Raw genomic sequence first — 18560 nt, forward strand, 5'->3', positions numbered from 1 at the left:
TCATATCCTTACAGTAGGCTTAGGAGCGAACGTCAGTTTAGACTGTATCCGATCCTTGTAGAAGGGTTAGGAGCGACTTACTGCTCGTATATAAGTATATTTTAATTTTGATTTTAAACGAAACTTGTCATAAATATATTAAGCTGTATTAAGTATGTAATAGATTATAACGAATTGACATTGACTTAGCAGTTATTATTCAGCTGAATAGAACTTATTTTCGTAACGAAAAATAGGAATATTGTTTACAATACTGCATGTGCATTGGCCTAAATTCCGTATTTTTTGCTTTATTTTCCTGCAACACTGCACAATATCCCTACTGCGCAGCTTTTAGTATCAAATTCAATAATTGTTTAAACCACCATACTATATTCGCCATGTGGTTCTTGAATCAACTCAACTCATTTTATTAAAGTAAACAAAGACTATACGGTCCAACATACACAGCATCTACATAAATCATTATATTTGTAGTTGCGATGCATGTAATATATATAATACAAAGAGAAGAAATTAATTGATTTTGTTTCCAGATGTATTCCAGTTAAAAACATATTGTCTACGAATAATAACGAGCTTATTGCATTGAAAAAAATGCATGATGTCAGTCACGATCAATAACTATCATGTTGTTTTGAGCCAAATTTAAGCATCTAAATATAACAAAGCAACTCGTATATGTAGCAACCTACACTTTCCAAATATAGATATCCGTCTGATTTAATCAGGTTATGTTAAATCTATAATGTTGACAATCTGAATACACATACATCTGACTTAAAGTCTGCGCTTAAAAATAACAAATTTGTAAGTAAAGTTTAGCGTGGTAAATTGTTAAGACGGATAAGATAAACACATGGTACTTTGCCAATTTTAAACATTGTTTTTATAATTGCCACGCTCAACAAGACAGTCAGATTAACAATTTGTTCAAATGGTCGTGTGCGACTGTGACGTTTGGGCTTTCGAAGTCAGGGCTGCTATTCAATATTGTTCCTAACCGGATCTAAGAACGATGTAGCTACTCGGATTACCTGTTATTAATAACTGACCAATAGAGTGAATGGAGTCATTGATATATGACCATAAGATTGACTTAAGTTATATATTGAATACCACCCCTTTTAAATTATGACTTTCATTAAGGTCTCATTTACCGCCAAGAAGGTGTGCTTTCATTTATCGGCCACAAATAAATAACTTGCTTAACTGTAATGGATATTTATCTGAAAACGTTCTGGCTTATCGCCAAGCATTTAACAATTGCCAAATATTTAAAAGAAATAAAAGCAGTCAGTGTACTTTAATCAGGTCAGTCAGTTAAGTTCCGGAATCTGAAATATATATTTAGATTGACAACTTATGACCTTGACCCATAAACCTAGTAACCAGATCCCTGAACGTAACGTGATTTTTAAATACAAAGCAAGTATTTGATTCAATTTCTTTTAAAATCTTCAAAATCCGGAACTATATATCGTAGTCTTTAAAGTCCCATATATTTTAGTGATATGAACTCATTTTTTGTATGTATATCCAAATGGCTTTTCTTCACCTTCTGGACATTTTTAAACCCCAATGATGATAAAAATGCAATTACAAAATGAAACAAAACCTAAAGTATAATCCAAGTATACTCTTAAATTAGCGCGCACAACGTCATTACGAAATTTGCATATCACGTGACTTTCTGAATACCTTAAATAATGTAGCTTTAAGTACTAATGATCTGCATTTTTAAGAAGTTTTAGGTTTAAACAGTTTTCCCGGTAATATAGTTATAACACCTATTGTATCATTATTTTACTCTATGATATCGAAATGGCAGAAAAAAAACCGTTAAAGTTTGTGAAGAATGTTTTGGATCCCAAAGACCACGAAGACTTCGATACATGATTGCGATATTCTAACATCTTCAATATACGTTCATAACATCACGTGATAATGTTTATCAGCCAATCGCGCAATAAATAGCATGGAAATAGTGGTCTTCAAAGACGATATTTGAGCAAATATCAACATTTGCTGAAGGGGTCTAGCTTTTAGTATTTTAGTTTCAACACTCCTTATAATTTACCATACTTTATTGCGGCTTACACAAAAACATGAGCTAGCTACGATTTTTCACTTACCAACATTGATTCTATGCCTCGCCCACTTATCTGCCTCATTAGCATAAAGTAAGTCAGTGGACCAGTTTTGATTTTCGCTGGTATATCCCATACATTTATTTTAGATAATGCATCGTGTGGACCTCTAGACTGGTATTTATCAGACATTATATGAGACTCTTTCATAGATATATTGTCACTTTTTTTTCTAAGTATTTAATCTATGTTGCACTGAGGCTTTAACGTTAAAGACATCCGTCAAAGAATCTGTTGTTAAATGCCAAATAGGCCTTAATTCTCGTAAGTGGTTGCCCATCCTCGGCACCCCAGCGTATCATAACCTATACGCTGGGGGTGCCGCGAGGATGGTGTTTGCCATACATTTTCAGCCAATTATGTCACAATTTCTTGTGGGGGGGGGGGGGTCATGCAGTGACTGACAGCATTTTGACAGGCGCACGGCGTAATGTTAAAACTGGTGCAATTTGGGAGGGGCTAACACTAAGTCGGTCAGATTTATTACATAATTACTTCGTTAATAAGTAAAACAAGGTCGCTTCGCTAGTTCCGCTTCCTTAAGTTGTTTATTCACGAAGAAATTACTTTTATATAAACTCTTACCTATACTTGTTGGTAACTTTTATATATAAAAGATGGGTATGTTAATCATAGGATTGAACAATTAAATAAGAAACTTTTCCTGCGGAACATTCCACAGCCTGCCTCAGTAATAGGTGAAGTAATATCGCAGTTTAACATGAATGTGAGATACACCTGTGAACGATAGTGTAAGGAAATAAAATACCTAGTTATTTTATTCACCAACTAACGAGCTGTTACGTATATGTAAGAGTTCATTTTGGCGATCTACATAAAATGGAGCGAGCGCAGCGAGGCCAAGAAAGTACAAATATGTGCGAAAGGAACATTAATGTGTACTTCTTTGGTTGTGATAAACCGATAGTTGTACTTTTGCCTCATTCTTCTTAGTTGGTTTCTCTAGGAAAAAATAATATATTTGATAAATACTTTTTTGATGATTAAATTAATATAAATATGTACTAGTTTTTTCTTTATTTTTCATTCGTATGCCATTAACATTAGCAAAATGTCATTAATTAGTTATTTAGCTGCTTTGTGAATGGTAAAGTGCTCATAAACTAGTTTACCCCAGGCCGCGCGGCAACCCCAACATTTGTTAATGAAGATATGTTGATGCAAGTGTAGTTGTGTGTTTATGTTGCTATGTGGCACAGTGTGTCTGTTGTTAGGTGTCTATTATATATTAGGCCTTTACCGGGGTATTCGTTAAATCTCGGCTACTTGGTTTGTCCCTGTAGTTTCCGCTGAAGTATGTTATATGACATCCTCGGCACCCCAGCTTATCATAACCTATAGGTTATGATACGCTTGGGTGCCGAGGATGGTTATATGAAGAAATTACACGTTGTAAAAAATACCACTTTTAAGACTTTCAAATGCATGTTGTCATCAATGTGCCGATTGTTCAGAACTTTATTAAAGATAACGACGCAATTAACGGCATCAATGTTAACTTTTAAAGGTGAAATAGCATATGCGCCCATTTATTTTATAAAACAAATAAAGCTGAAGTTATTTATTTATTTATAAATTGATTGATTGATTATTTGTTTATTTATTTATCTTTTTTTCTTCTTTTTTTTTCTTTATCTATTTAATCATGTTTTATTTTATTTATATATTTTTTATTTTATTATTTTTATTTTATTTATTTATTTAATTACTTTTTATTTATTTATACATATATTTATTTTGTTTGTTTGTTCGTTCGTTCGTTCGTTCGTTCGTTCGATCGCTCGCTCGCTCGCTCGCTCGCTCGCTCACTCACTCACTCACTCACTCACTCACTCACTCACTCACTCACTCATTTATTTATTTATTTATTTATTTATTTATTTATTTAAAACAAATATTTCTACTACACGACATGAATTTGAGTAAAACTCAAAAATAATAAATTGAACTCAAATACAATTTTGCTCTTTTTTCTGTGAATATTGAACAAATCTGTTATCAACATACGAGGAAATGCGATTATAAAAAGGGTAAGGCATGAAGAATATGGAATCATATAATCCTGTTATGTGATAGCACTTGATTATCTGTCATATCGACGTTCAGTTTGGCGAACAACCACTTCAGTAGGGTATCAAGAGAGAGAGAGGGGGGGGGGGGGGGCTTACTTTTTATTTCAATATAGGTAAAAAAGTAATACAATACGCCCAAAATGCACCTTTTGGACTAAAATTTTTTCTTGAGAGGAAGTACCCCCTTCCCGCCTAACCCAAAAATAAATATAAAAAAACTGCCAACACTGTAAACCAAATAAATTTCGGTTCTGAGGGAGTGGCAAAAGTCAAAAGGTTACGCCTCTTAGTTACTACCCCTCGGGAATCAAATCCTAGGTCCGCCTCTGCGGATTATGATTGACGCACGTAATATTATTTTCACAATTAATATTATAATAATATTAATAATTATTGCTAGTATTATTATTTTTATTATTACCAGTTATTAACTATAAGCTGTTGTTATCGAGATTAATCAAACCGTTTCATCATCTTGATGTTTACGTTAGCAATACACATTTAATCAGTCAACGGATCCGCTTGAGGGCGCCTTACAGTATTACGTAATCAAAAGAATCCCGCGCCCGCCATTTGTTAAATCATTTCATTGGTTAAAACTTAAAAGAAATTCAGCGCATGCGCTAAATCGAGCGCGCAATCACACCGTTTCACTTTCGTTCAGGCAGTCGAACCGAATGGTTAGTTTTTTAAGAGCTAAGATTGCTATTTAAGAAAAATTCCCTCCCTCCCACCCAATTGCCGTGCCTTTTGCTTCTTAGCTCTTGATTGGTTTATATTTATGTTCATGAATAGCGGCATGTGTTGCATTTGTCTGCGCACGTTTTGCATATCTGTTTTCAGCAGAGCTAAAACATCCATGGTCGTTTAAAGCCACCACGACGAACTTGCAAAGTCGCTGACCACTACGCAAACACAGGTACACATTCTTCGCTCGTAGGACCCAAACCCTCATCGGATGGACAACTCGTGAAGTTACCAGCGGCGTGGCTCCTATTAAAATCGTGACATTTTGTGTTTGTTAAGTATTGAATGCTTTATGAGTTGTGATTAGCGTTCGGCAGCACTTAAATTATGATGTTTTATTAAGCTATTTGAATTATATAAATACAGACAGTAGACTTAAAGTTAAAATGCTAACTTGTGAGTTCCGGTCATAGTACACCTTGACGGTATTCACGTTCATATAATTAAGTTTATTTCATAATCAAACTCGTAAAGCCCAGTGGGGGCTATTAAAAACTGCTGCTTTGCCCTTTGGGGCGGTCGCCAGTAATACGCCAAGTTGGCAGGTGACCAGATTGCTTCGTTCGCTGTTTATGCTTGTGAAGTCGTGCTTGTGTAAATAACATGGAGCCTCGCCATTGAATCCAAAATTTCAATGTAAATAAAACAAACTAAAATTCTGACAAGTTATTTGTACTGTTGTTTTATTGTATATAGGAAAGAAAGTTATGGTTATGGTGAACTTCGAGTAAGAGAAGCTAAGCGCTCATATCGTTCTTGTAAGTTGAGGATTTATAGATAATAATAATATATTATTATTATTATTATTATTATTATTATTATTATTATTATTATTATTATTATTATTAAAAAAATGTATACACTTCAACCAATCTTCAACATGTCAGATCGCTCCTACCTTAATAAATTATGCGGGCAGTATCTGAAACATTACAGATATATTTGTTTCACACGTCGTTTAGCGAAAGATTATGGAAAGTTTTGTGTCCCTACTGTCTTATCATGTCAAGTCCTGATGATGGTCATATAAGGTCACATGACCCGGTTGACAGACATGTTTACTATCAGAGCCAGGTATGCATTCAGATAGGAGGTACAAGATACACGAAACGAGAATCTTTATTCTTCAAGTCGGGTATCTGATAACAAAAATCATTAGCTCTATGATCAACGTTTTGATATGCAAGTTGGTAAAGTATTGTCATTAAAGGGACGCGTCATCAGCTGGTTCAAAAATCGGCAAATAAAGAATTTCCTCAAAACAAGCCTAGATTTGTCAATGCGATCCTGTAGGATACCGATAGTACATGTTTTACATGATTAAAAGAATAAACAAAGCAATCCTGTTGCTGACAACCCCAGTAAATTTCGAATTGGAAATATGCACAAAGACTGCGAAAGCTGCATTTGTCAATGCAATGTGATACATAAGTAGGTAGGATTAGATTCATTGCGTTGTGCACAAAGATTTCAATTTTATGTAAGTTTTTGACAATTTCTATTCCTTTTCCATTGTATCCTATGGTGTCTAGTCCCTTTAATGCGCACATTTGTTAACTCAAACGAACATTTATTATTATAAATCTCAATTCCAAACAAAGTATATTGTTCAAGTTTAACTTATGTTTTTACACCCACTGTAATAAATATAGAATACTCAAAAAGAGGAGTAGACGGTTGGCAACTATAGGTATGTGGCACTACCGCTCATTGTATCTCTGTGTATGTTTTTTCACCGTCAGTGATCACTTCTGGGGATGAAAGCTCATGTCAATATGTGACATTCCTGCATAATGTGTACCAAGCACTGCTGTGACCTTTGTAGTATATACGAGATGCGGACACATTCGTTGAAACGAAAAAGCATATTTCAAGTTTGTTGAAGAGGGTCTAGGCTTTACGTCAAAAATAGACTGACGCACAACCCACACAATAGCCATTATTACACCATGATCAATGTATTAAATTAAATAAGATCATTACATCACAAACACCTCCTCTTGAAAGATGTTCTCTCATTAATACAATCAAAGTAATGGAATTGGGTTCAGAGGAACGGACACATAAACACCAGGGAATTCCATCGGTGAATAGCTTTTTTAAATGACCCCACACAATACCCCAAAAACACAAGGACACGTATGACCGTCAGTCTAACCGTGTGGTTGTATCGATACTGGTGTTTGCGTATTGTCCGGTACTGATGTTGGCGTATTGTTGCCTATTGTTCGTTGTTAATGTTGGCCGTTTGTCCGGTTCTGACGTTAGCCTATTGTCCGGTACTGACATTAGCCTATTGTTCGATTCTGACGATAGCCTATTGTTCGGTACTGACGATGGCGTATTGTCTGGTTCTGACGTTAGCCTATTGTCCGGTACTGAAGTTAGCCTATTGTCCGGTTCTGACGTTAGCCTATTGTCCGGTACTGACATTAGCCTATTGTCCGATTCTGACGTTAGCCTATTGTTCGGTACTGACGATGGCGTATTGTCCGGTACTGACTTTAGCCTATTGTCCGGTACTGATGTTAGCCTATTGTCCGGTACTGACGTTAGCCTATTGTCCGGTACTGATGTTGGCGTATCGTCTGGTACTGATGTTGAAATATCGCCCGGTACTGATGTTAGCGTATCGTCCGGTACTGATGTTGGCGTATCGTCCGGTACTGATGTTGGCGTATTGTCCGGTACTGATGTTGGCGTATCGTCCGGTACTGATGTTGACGTATCGTCCGGTACTGATGTCAGCCTATTGTCCGGTACTGACGTTAGCGTATCGTCCGGTACTGATGTCGGCGTATCGTCCGATACTGATGTTGGCGTATCGTCCGGTACTGATGTTGGCGTATCGTCCGGTACTGATGTTAGCGTATCGTCCGGTACGGATGTTGGCGTATCGTCCGGTACTGATGTTGACATATCGTCCGGTACTGATGTTGGCGTATCTTCCGGTACTAACGTTAGCGTATCGTCCGGTACTGATGTTGGCGTATCGTCCGGTACTGATGTTGGCGTATCGTCCGGTACTGATGTTGACATATCGTCCGGTACTGATGTTGGCGTATTTTCCGGTACTAACGTTAGCCTATTGTCCGATACTGATGTTAGCGTATCGTCCGGTACTGATGTTGGCGTATCGTCCGGTACTGATGTTGGCGTATCGTCCGGTACTAATGTTGGCGTATTGTCCGATTCTGATGTTGGCGTATCGTCCGGTACTGATGTTGGCGTATCGATCGGTACTGATGTTGGCGTATCGATCGGTACTGATGTTGGCGTATTGTCCGGTACTGACGTTAGCCCATTGTCCGATACTGATGTTAGCGTATCGTCCGCTACTGATGTTGGCGTATCGATCGGTACTGATGTTGGCATATCGATCGGTACTGATGTTGGCGTATTGTTCGGTACTGACGTTAGCCCATTGTCCGATACTGATGTTTGCGTATCGTCCGGTACTGGTGTTGGCGTATCGTCCGGTACTGATGTTGGCGTATCGTCCGGTACTAATATTGGCGTATTGTCCGATACAAATGTTGGCGTATTGTCCGGTACTGATGTTGGCGTATCTTCCGGTACAGGTGTTGGCGTATCGATCGGTATTGATGCTGGTGTATTGTCCGGTACTGATGTAAGCCTTTTGTCCGATACTGACGTTAGCCTTTTGTCCGATACTGATGTTAGCGTATCGTCCGGTACTGGTGTTGGCGTATCGTCCGGTACTGATGTTGGCGTATCGTTTGGTACTGATGTTGGCGTATTGTCCGGTACTGATGTTGGCGTATTGTCCGATACTGATGTTGGCGTATTGTCCGATACTGATGTTGACGTATTGTCCAGTACTGGTGTTGGCGTATTGTCCGTGGCGTATTGTCCAGTACTGGTGTTGACGTATTGTCCGTGGCGTATTGTCCAGTACTGGTGTTGACGTATTGTCCAGTACTGGTGTTGACGTATTGTCCAGTACTGGTGTTTACTTATTGTCCAGTACTGGTGTTTACTTATTGTCCAGTACTGGTGTTTACTTATTGTCCGATACTGATGTTAACGTATTCTCCAGTACTGGTGTTGACGTATTGTCCGATACTGATGTTGACGTATTGTCCAGTACTGGTGTTGGCGTTTTGTCCAGTAATGGTGTTGACGCATTGTCCAGTACTGGTGTTGACGTATTGTCCGTGGCATATTGTCCAGTACTGGTGTTGACGTATTGTCCAGTACTGGTGTTGACGTATTGTCCGGTACTGATGTTGACGTATTGTCCGATACTGATGTTGGCGTATTGTCCAGTACTGGTGTTGGCGTATTGTCCGGTACTGGTGTTGACGTATTGTCCGATACTGATGTTGACGTATTGTTCGGTACTGATGTTGGCGTATTGTACAGTACTGGTGTTGGCGTATTGTCCGATACTGATGTTGACGTATTGTCCGGTACTGATGTTGGCGTATTGTCCAGTACTGGTGTTGGCGTATTGTCCGATACTGATTTTGACGTATTGTCCGGTACTGATGTTGGCGTATTGTCCGATACTTATGTTGACGTATTGTCCGGTACTGATGTTGGCGTTTCGTCCGGTACTGATGTTGGCGTATTGTCCGGTACTGATGTTGGCGTATTGTCCAGTACTGGTGTTGGCGTATTGTCCAGTACTGATGTTGGCGTATTGTCCGGTACTGATGTTGGCGTATCGTCCGGTACTGATGTTGGCGTATTGTCCGATACTAATGTTGGCGTATTGTCCGGTACTGATGTTGGCGTATCGTCCGGTACTGATGTTGGCGTATTGTCCGATACTAATGTTGGCGTATTGTCCGATACTAATGTTGGGGTATTGTCCGGTACTGACGTTAGCCTATTGTCCGATACTGATGTTGGCGTTCTGTTGCGTTCTTTTCGGCAAGATACTGATGTTGGCATAGTGTCCCTCTTGGTAGAGGAAAGCTAGTAACAACTTCAAAATCGTCCTGATTTAACAAGAAAATAGTTGTTGGAAACCAGTACAACTGTCAATTTATATGAACAACTCAATTGCGTCACTTTTGCCGCCCTGGTCGCCATGTCTCCTGCATGAGATCCAAATGTACAGAGGATGAATAAACGAAGCGACCGCCAGTCCGATCAAAAAGTAATTCACCTGAAATGACAACGAACAGATGCAGAATTATGGAACATACATTTTAGAGTAGTAATTTTAAAACAGTAACCAGTTCATCATCGTGTGGAATAATGCTATATATTTTAATGATAATGACGACACGCTCATTCATATAGTATATACTGTTAGTAAGTTGAACTGAGGAATGAATAGAATGGGAAACTAAAAAAAGGGCATGAAACAAACCAAGAAAATTAAATTAATGGTGTAGGGATGGACAAAAGGCAATTTACTACACCTTATTTTTGAATATAGATGGAAAATAAAATGACAAAAGCTCTTTTTACAAATAAGATACGTAAAATCATGTCTTGAAATGAAAAAGCATTTAAGAACACAACGCATCATTAGAAAATGGACATCCGACATAAAAGGTGCAGTTTATAACAGAGCTAATAGTATGAACAGAAAATGGCAAAGTTGAACTAATAAAATCCTTCTTGAATATTTACTTGATCCGGAGCAAGTTGGCTCGACTTGTACCACTCAAATAAAGGGTACTGAAGTAAACCAGCCAACCCGGCCGAGGAATGCAGAACTCCGAATAACACGGGGAATGTTTGCAACGGATATCTGGAACAGATTCGGTTAAACACATATAATTGGATTCTATAGACATATTTGTAATAATTGATTACTATTTGTGATACATGGTATACAAGAAAGTTCCATTTCGCTAATTTCTTTCAAGAATACGAAGTTTATACTTAGTCACATGCTAATGTCAAAATGAGAAGAAAACTGGGAATCTCAATTTGATCTTAACTCTATACAATGGAAAAATGTGTACACACAGGCGCTCAAACTAACAATAGATACGAAACTTCGGGAATTCCAATATAAATACATAATGAATATCCTTCCAAACAATGATAAGCTGTACACGTACAATATTGTTGCATCAAGGTTATGTGATTTTTGTGTAATGAACATCGACTCAAACATCCATATGTTTTGGGAATGTCATATTTCGCAGACGTTTTGGGGTGAATTTAGAACATTCATAACAAACTCTTTCAATGAAGTGAGCTTTAGAGAACTATCATATAAAACCATTAGCTTTTGTGATTTAATGCCAAACAATGAAAAATTTGGTTATCAAGTAAATTTTATGATACTTCTAGGAAAATATTTCATTTTTAAATCAAAATGTGAAGGAAAAATACCAACATGTGCCATGTTTGTCCAATATCTCAATAAACGACTAAAAATAGAGAAAACAATAGCAACAATGAAGAATAAAATCAACACCTATAATAGACGATGGCAACAATTAGAACACTTATTATCTTAGTAAAACAGCTCCAGTATATAGTAGTATTGTAAAAGCGCATTTGAATGAAATATCCACCAAAGAACTGTACTTTATAAGATCCATTCTTTTAAAGCAAGTAGGTTTTTTAAAGTTAGTAGGTGTTTTTTTTCATTTTTAAATTTAACATTTATATTAGGAACACTATTCCGAAACATCAAATACACACCACCTCTCCCATTTTTTTTTATTTTTTTTTGTCTACCTTTTTTATTTGAAAACAAGTCCCAAACGCTAATAGGAATTTTCAAACAAAGAGTTAGATCAATATTTATTTGTTCACATTGATATTATTTAGTATAACGGTTTGTATTAAATGGTATGCATATATAATTATGTCATTTATAAATGTTTGTATGAATGAACATTTGGGCAATAAAAAAACAGAAACCAAAAAAAAAAAAAAAAAATGCTTTTATACTTGTTTTATTTTAGATTTTTTTCTGAAACGACGCCATGAACAAAAGTGACAACTGTACATATTGTTTACTAACACGTCATTTAAGAAGGTGATTTCAAAGGAGAAGAGGAAAGATCTGTAGATGGTGAACACCACGAAGACAATGTTGATGAATATCTCCTGTTGCACGAAGATCAGAGACGTGATGATAATTGACAAGAGAGATGTAACTGCAAGTGGAAGGACGATCGGCAGACGTCTTCTCTGGAAGTCGGGTCTGCCTGAATTGAAAGCAATATTATGTAATTTCCATATACATCTGTTTTATTTATAATCGAATGCAGAGGTATAACTGTAATGAGATGAACAGTCGGCATCTGTCATCTTTGGAAATCGGGTCTGTCGGAATTGAACGAATGAATGAAACAAACCTCGTTATACTTAGTATTCCTTTAAAGCTGCACTGAATGATCAAGCTTTAAAAGCATACAATCACCTTATATCAATATTCAGTAGAGTATAGCTGGATGTTAGGACAAAGTTGTCATTGTTTGACTTCATAATTACCTTAATCCTTATGTACGGATGATAGGTCTGGGTAATTTATGATATGAAAGAGGTTGACAAACTTCATCTCAGGTTTTGTAAACATATTCTGGGCGTTCGTACTCAAACGTCCAATGCAGCAGTTCTGGGTTAGCTTGGGCGTTTTCCTTTATCTATACTATGTAAAATCAGAGCTCTTAAATTCCTATGCAATGTAAAAAATTCCCCAACCTCGCTTATAAATGTTTAGTGAATGATGTTACTTTTCTGTAAAGTAATCCCAAGGATAACTGGTCTAAATCTGTTAAGAATTTATTAGACTCTCTGGATTTAGCTGGATGTTTGGCATAGCAATAATATTGATAACTCGTGCCTTTTATCTTTAAGGCAACGTTCTTTGGATGAGTTTGTACAACATTGGTCTGATACTATCAATTCGCAACCCAAGAAACAATTTAAGAAAGATTTTAAATTCGAGAAATATCTTGAAATTAATATGAATGATAAGTATAGAACTGCATTATCCAGACTACGGTTGTGTTCACACTCTCTGTAAATCTAGGTTGGAAGATATAATAATATAGCACGTATAAATCGTAAATGCAAACTTTGTAATACTGGTATGGTTGAATCTGAATATCATGTTTTACTATTCTGTCCTTTTTACAATATCATATTCAAGATCATGGAATACACTGAATTAATACGTAAAAATAATGCCATCAAATAATAATATGTCACTTTTAGATGTTTGGCTAAAACCATATACTCTCCATTGATACAGTTGCTTCTTAGTTTAATACCTTCAAGTATATAGATGTGTTAGGACATATAAAATTGCTGTATGTACTGTTAAAATCTTTGTATTTTGTGTGCATCTCACTGTATGTTTTATGTTACTTGTTCATGGCCAAACGTTTTTGTATTGCCGATATTGCCAATGAAACTTGAATCTCATATTACCAGCTGCAGTTATTGTTAACTGTACTGTAGTTTACGAGTTATCCTTATTAAGTTTTTCAGTTTTATTATTATTCAATGTACTTTAAGTGCCCACAAACACAACACTGCATAAGAGTAATATAAGTCAAACAATTAGTGTGCAAAAGGTGAACTACAAATAATGAAAATCAGTCGATTGTGAAGAACTAGAAAGATAAGCGACACATTCGCAAGTGAGTTACAAGTATACCATACTCATGTATTGTCGTCTTTGACAGTCATGAAGCATTCCCGCAGTTACGGCGGTTATAGCTGTCCCCATGGTAACGTAGGAAAATACACCAAGGTAGTAACTTTCTGGAACAAATGTGAGCATGTCCTTGGAAATGAACACTAAACTAAATGAAGAACATGTGTCACTTCATTTCGGCGATATCTTACTTCTTGCAAATCCGATATTTTAGTGCAAAAGTATTTACTTTCATTTTCGGAATGTTAACTTTTTTGTTTTGCCATCGCGCAGTTGCAAAATTACCTTTTATGGAATTCCCTCTGAATTTTGTGCCAGTCCAAGCGCTGAAGAAACCCAGAAATGTTACAAATCGTAACCCTTGGCAACACATCCAGAACACGTGCAATAGGTACTCAATAGAACACAGGGATCTGAGCGCACGGACCTTCCGCCCGTCCGCGTCGTTATCTTTAAAGGGTTAAAAAGGCATACAATGATTTTTTTTACAAATTTGAAAAACAACATGGGCCTTTTAACGTAAGTCAATTAAAGCTATAAGGCATATCATTGTAAATCAATATGAACTAACATGTAGTGAAGTCTCCTTACTTTAGCAGTTTAATTTCAAACACAACATTATATAACATATAATCTTATAAGTGTCATTATCTTGAATTCCAATCTCTTACCAGACAATACACAGAAACGCAATACATTTTAAGCATAATCTTATAACTACCATGATATTGAACTATAGTTATAATCTCTTACCAAGCATGACATGAGAAACGCAATATATTTTAATTATTCAAGGAACCGATTCATGTCTTGTTTACTAGCGGCGCATAGAGTATACTACTTTGATCTACATGTGCACTGTAATCATGCCTAACACCAAAGTCAATACCTTGATCCAGCCCGACATTCAGAAACTTTTCTTTTTCTGAAATGCAATTCCCATCAGGACCGGGCACTTTGTCATACGTTGCTACACTTGGTTTCTCCTTCCTAGCAACAGCGTGGTCAGTGCTTCTCAGCCTTAATTTGTTGGAGGGCAAGAGAAAGCATGTGCTGATTCCCACCAAGATCAAGTGCACCACCGCCAGCCCTAAACAATAGTATCTTCTGGAAATGCCGCTCTCGTGACATACCTGTGAATCAATAAATAATTGATATTATGATATACAGATATCGAATGCGTTTCATAGAATACAAGGCCATATTGGGGTCAATGTTTTGAAGAGGATATTCACCTGAAATGGAGTTTAATATTGATTTGAAAACCAGTTATAACTAGTTCGGTATCCAGTTGTTTACCTTGGCCTTAGATATTAAGTAATGGCTTCCATGTTATATTCCATGATATTTGGTTACACAAGTTTATTTTACACATATTTACATGTTTAATTATTTTAACTTTATAAAGTAAATCAATGAATTATTCAAATACGACAGTCTTAGTTAAATCAACCGTGATTATCAACAATAGGCCGAAATAATTAAGAAGTTCCTTTGACATTACTTTTTTAGAATACTAGTGAAATACATCTATTTGTGCGTTTTCGCTTCATGTATGCAGGGTTTTCTTTATTTTAGGATATATGGCGTGTCACCCGAACCAGACTTTTTTTCGTTTATTTAGCTTAAATTGTAAGCTTGTTTTAGTACAGAATTGTTGACAGTTACCTTTGATTTAAACCTTGTCCTATATATTGTATGTATTTTAATTCCGCAGAGTATTGGAATCATTCGAATGATTAACCTAAGTGCATGTTATCCAAAAATGTATGATGAAATGTCATTTAGATATCGTACATATAAATATATAAACTTATACATTCATGGCGTGACAATTTTATCTTATTCAGTAAAAAAAGGTTTAGAATAGATTAATATGTTTCGTCTATCTGGCGAGTTTGAATAATACCTGCAGTTGACCTAGTTCTTTCACCATCTAAATGTAGTTTTTGCGCACCCAAAATTAACATAAAGTTAACATTTCATATTTTAAATGTTTTTGGATTATCGGGTATAAATAAGCATTAACTTAGAGTAACTATTTAAGACGTTTTGAACACGTTACCTTTAATAAAAAAGAAAATACGGTGGAAACATCATATAAACCGACAAACACGGAAGTTATGGTGGACTGGACGGCAGGAAACAAATACGATATCTGGAAAGAGTGAAAATAAACATATGATATAAAACTCGTGTAAACAAGTATAAAATAGTTCTAAAGAAAGCTGTATTCATCGATTTACAAATATTAATTTAAAAAAATACTGCATTTATCAAAGTTGCGAATCAGCTAACGCGTAATTGATCAGATAAATGTTACATATGTTTAATCAATATGTAACGTCATGTTACGCACATGTATGTTAGTAGCATAGAGACCCATTCCTGCGACTCCCATGCAGCACAGCCCCGGTGCGATCAACCAGGGAATTTCTGGGTAAAAAGGAAACAAGTGTTTGTTGAACACCAGAACCAAACACAATTTATGCAACGTTCAAAGTAGGATACATCTTTTTAATTATATTATTATTTTATTTATTTAAATATCTACAACAATTATTTCCATACCCTTTGGAGCGAATCCAATACACAGGACACCAACGATATACATGCATCTGTAATATTTAACAACGTAAAACAACATGTTATGACATTAAATGTGTAAAAAATACAGCTTAACAAATAGAATAAAACTTGCCGAATTGAACAGCAACATTTTTTTGCCATTATAGTAAAAAAAATATCGTTATTAATTAATAAATGATGAGTGGATGTTAAGGTAACTTACATTAACACCAAGCGAAACAGTCGCATGCCAATTCTGTTTAGGACAGGACCCATCACAGAACATGCTACGTAGGAAATACATATGGCCACCGAAAACCATAAATTAAGTCTTGCATCCTGATCATAACAAGTTGGTCTGTCCCCTTCACCGGTCTCCCATTGGTCACTTTGGATGACGACATCGCTGTTATCTTCGCCTGATTGGCTAGCATAGTCATTTCCATTTGTTGATAGCTCAAAGGCATACTGCCCTTTGGTCTGATTCATCACTGACTGGCTAATGAAATTAAAGTCACCTGCACTATCTGTATTTAAATCTGTTTTATTTCTTCGAGAAATTAAGTAACGTGAATCACAGCCCTTTGTTACAAATATTTCAATTTGTGCGCTGGAAACATCGTCTGGATTGATAAATTCAGAAACACATTTCTTGTATGCACCATTGTCAAACTTGCACAAATCGCTATAAAAACCTTCTTTCTTTAACACGTATTGAATTGATGTCCATCCGAAAAGTTGTCCAGCAAAGATGAATATTTCCAGGAAACACCATCCAGCGCAAAACTTAGGAAACTTTCGGTAAAGCTCCATTTTAAAAACACAAGTTTAAACTAATTTGTTCATGTTTTTCCCAGCGAAGCGTAGCTATAAATATATGATCTACAAGGCGTCTGGCGTTGTTTCAATACATACTTGATGTTACATAAGGTGAAGTCACACAGTAATAAGTGTAGGTAATTATTAAACTCACTTTAGATCCATTGAATCAATACTGTCCTGTTCGAAACGATTGCACAAGTGTTTAATAAAGAGCGAACAGATATATTTATGCCCGATCATCAGGCCCTTTAACTATGGTGATAAACCGTGTATACATCATTTTTAATAGCAATACGTAGCTCTTCTTGTCATTGATTTTACAGTCCTCTGAAAAGTGAATTATATCCTACTCGTACCTATCATGTTAACACTGAATCATATGAAATGCAACTGACTTAAGTATATCGTCAGCGACCCCGGTACTTGATTCCGTTTACGCTTTATACAGTAAATCAATTTTAGTACAGTACTGTATATATATACTTCTCAAATAAAATAAGGACCACATAAAGAAACTAATTCATATCAATTTGTAAATGAAGTTACTCGTTACATTTTGTAAACTTATCACATACACTGTTCTTCAAAATATTGTATAAACTCCACTATGCGAGGAAAACTAGGTTTTCAACATTTGTGTAAAGAGGGTGTTTGGGGAAATTAAATAATTGATGGATAGAAAACCAGACAGGAGTAGGGGAACTCTAATGGGTTTAATGCTTCCATTAAACAAGAACACCCTGGTACAAACTCTAGCGTCTGTCTGTTATTTTACAATTACTTTATATATTTTCTATGTGGTACTTGGCATAATTTATTGAGAGATGTGAACATTTACTAAATAAATAAAGATATAACAATGTCCCGAATATATTCGTAAGGAAATATATAATATTACTGCTATATAATGAAAAACGTTAAAGGGGCTAGACACCAGATGGTCCCAAAATCGGCAAATACATTATTTCCACTAAACAAGCCTAGAACTGTCAATGCGAGCTGGTAGAAGGCCGATAAAACATCATCTGACATGAATAAAATGATAAACGCAACAATCATGTTGCTGTATCATCTGTGTCTCTCCGTTTGAAAGTGAGTACAGATAGATATACCGACGCTATTTTTGCTTTATTGGGTAAAACGTGGTAACCCCCCCCCCCCCCCCCCAGTAAATTTCGAATTGGAAAATTGCGTGAAAAATGCGATATTCATGTGTCGAAAGCGATGCGATGCATCAGTCAATTAGATTCAATGCGTTGTACAACATATGTCAATTTTATGCAAGTTTTTGACAATTTTCTTTTCTTTTCTTGCAATATTATGATCTAGTGTCTAGCTCATTTAATAGACCAAAAACAAAAGCAGATACGTACATATAAAATTAGTAAATGGATGAAGACAACTTTAAAAAACTCTGACGTATATCGTAATCGTAGGCAGGGGTAACTATGGTTGTGTGAACACACTTGCAGAGTTTGTCCAGTTAATCAAATACTTATGAAATGGAAACAAAAAAATCGGCAAAAATTATTATCTTTAAAAGTAAAGCGATAAAGATACAAGTCTTGACAA

At 36.0% G+C, this 18560-nt stretch overlaps 1 protein-coding gene and 1 pseudogene across 2 annotated transcripts; both read right to left on the reverse strand.

Moving 5' to 3' along the window:
* Positions 1 to 6927: 6927 nt before the first annotated feature.
* On the reverse strand, positions 6928 to 9910 carry LOC128236193 (mucin-2-like; annotated as a pseudogene).
* LOC128236192 (equilibrative nucleobase transporter 1-like) lies at positions 6928 to 17355 on the reverse strand. 2 transcript variants are annotated; one of them, XM_052951083.1, is made up of 10 exons: positions 16390 to 17355; positions 16170 to 16216; positions 15958 to 16034; positions 15664 to 15756; positions 14488 to 14731; positions 13884 to 14048; positions 13604 to 13705; positions 11955 to 12141; positions 10601 to 10721; positions 6928 to 10127 (listed from the first exon to the last, which is right to left on the reverse strand). In XM_052951083.1, the coding sequence occupies exons 1-10, from the start codon at positions 16977 to 16979 to the stop codon at positions 10005 to 10007; spliced, it is 1749 nt and encodes a 582-aa protein (XP_052807043.1). In that variant the 5' UTR covers positions 16980 to 17355; the 3' UTR covers positions 6928 to 10004. The 2 variants fall into 2 exon arrangements, 1 of the variants encoding a protein (XP_052807043.1); XR_008261284.1 differs by lacking the exon at positions 6928 to 10127 and having other exon boundaries at positions 10604 to 10721; positions 13599 to 13705.
* Between the last annotated feature and the right edge of the window lie 1205 nt (positions 17356 to 18560).

This window comes from Mya arenaria, chromosome 5 (genome assembly GCF_026914265.1).
Source record: "Mya arenaria isolate MELC-2E11 chromosome 5, ASM2691426v1".
NCBI lineage: Eukaryota > Metazoa > Mollusca > Bivalvia > Myida > Myidae > Mya > Mya arenaria.

Bases quoted from the DNA above. Each gene is read 5' to 3' on its own strand.
- LOC128236192 (XM_052951083.1), bottom strand. From the start codon at position 16,979: ATGGAGCTTTACCGAAAGTTTCCTAAGTTTTGCGCTGGATGGTGTTTC. The intron at 15,757-15,957 runs GTGCGTAACATG...CACTCTTTCCAG, and splicing joins TCTATGCTACTAACATACAT to ATATCGTATTTGTTTCCTGC. The intron at 14,049-14,487 runs GTATTGACTTTG...AACCCTTTAAAG, and splicing joins GAATGTCGGGCTGGATCAAG to ATAACGACGCGGACGGGCGG.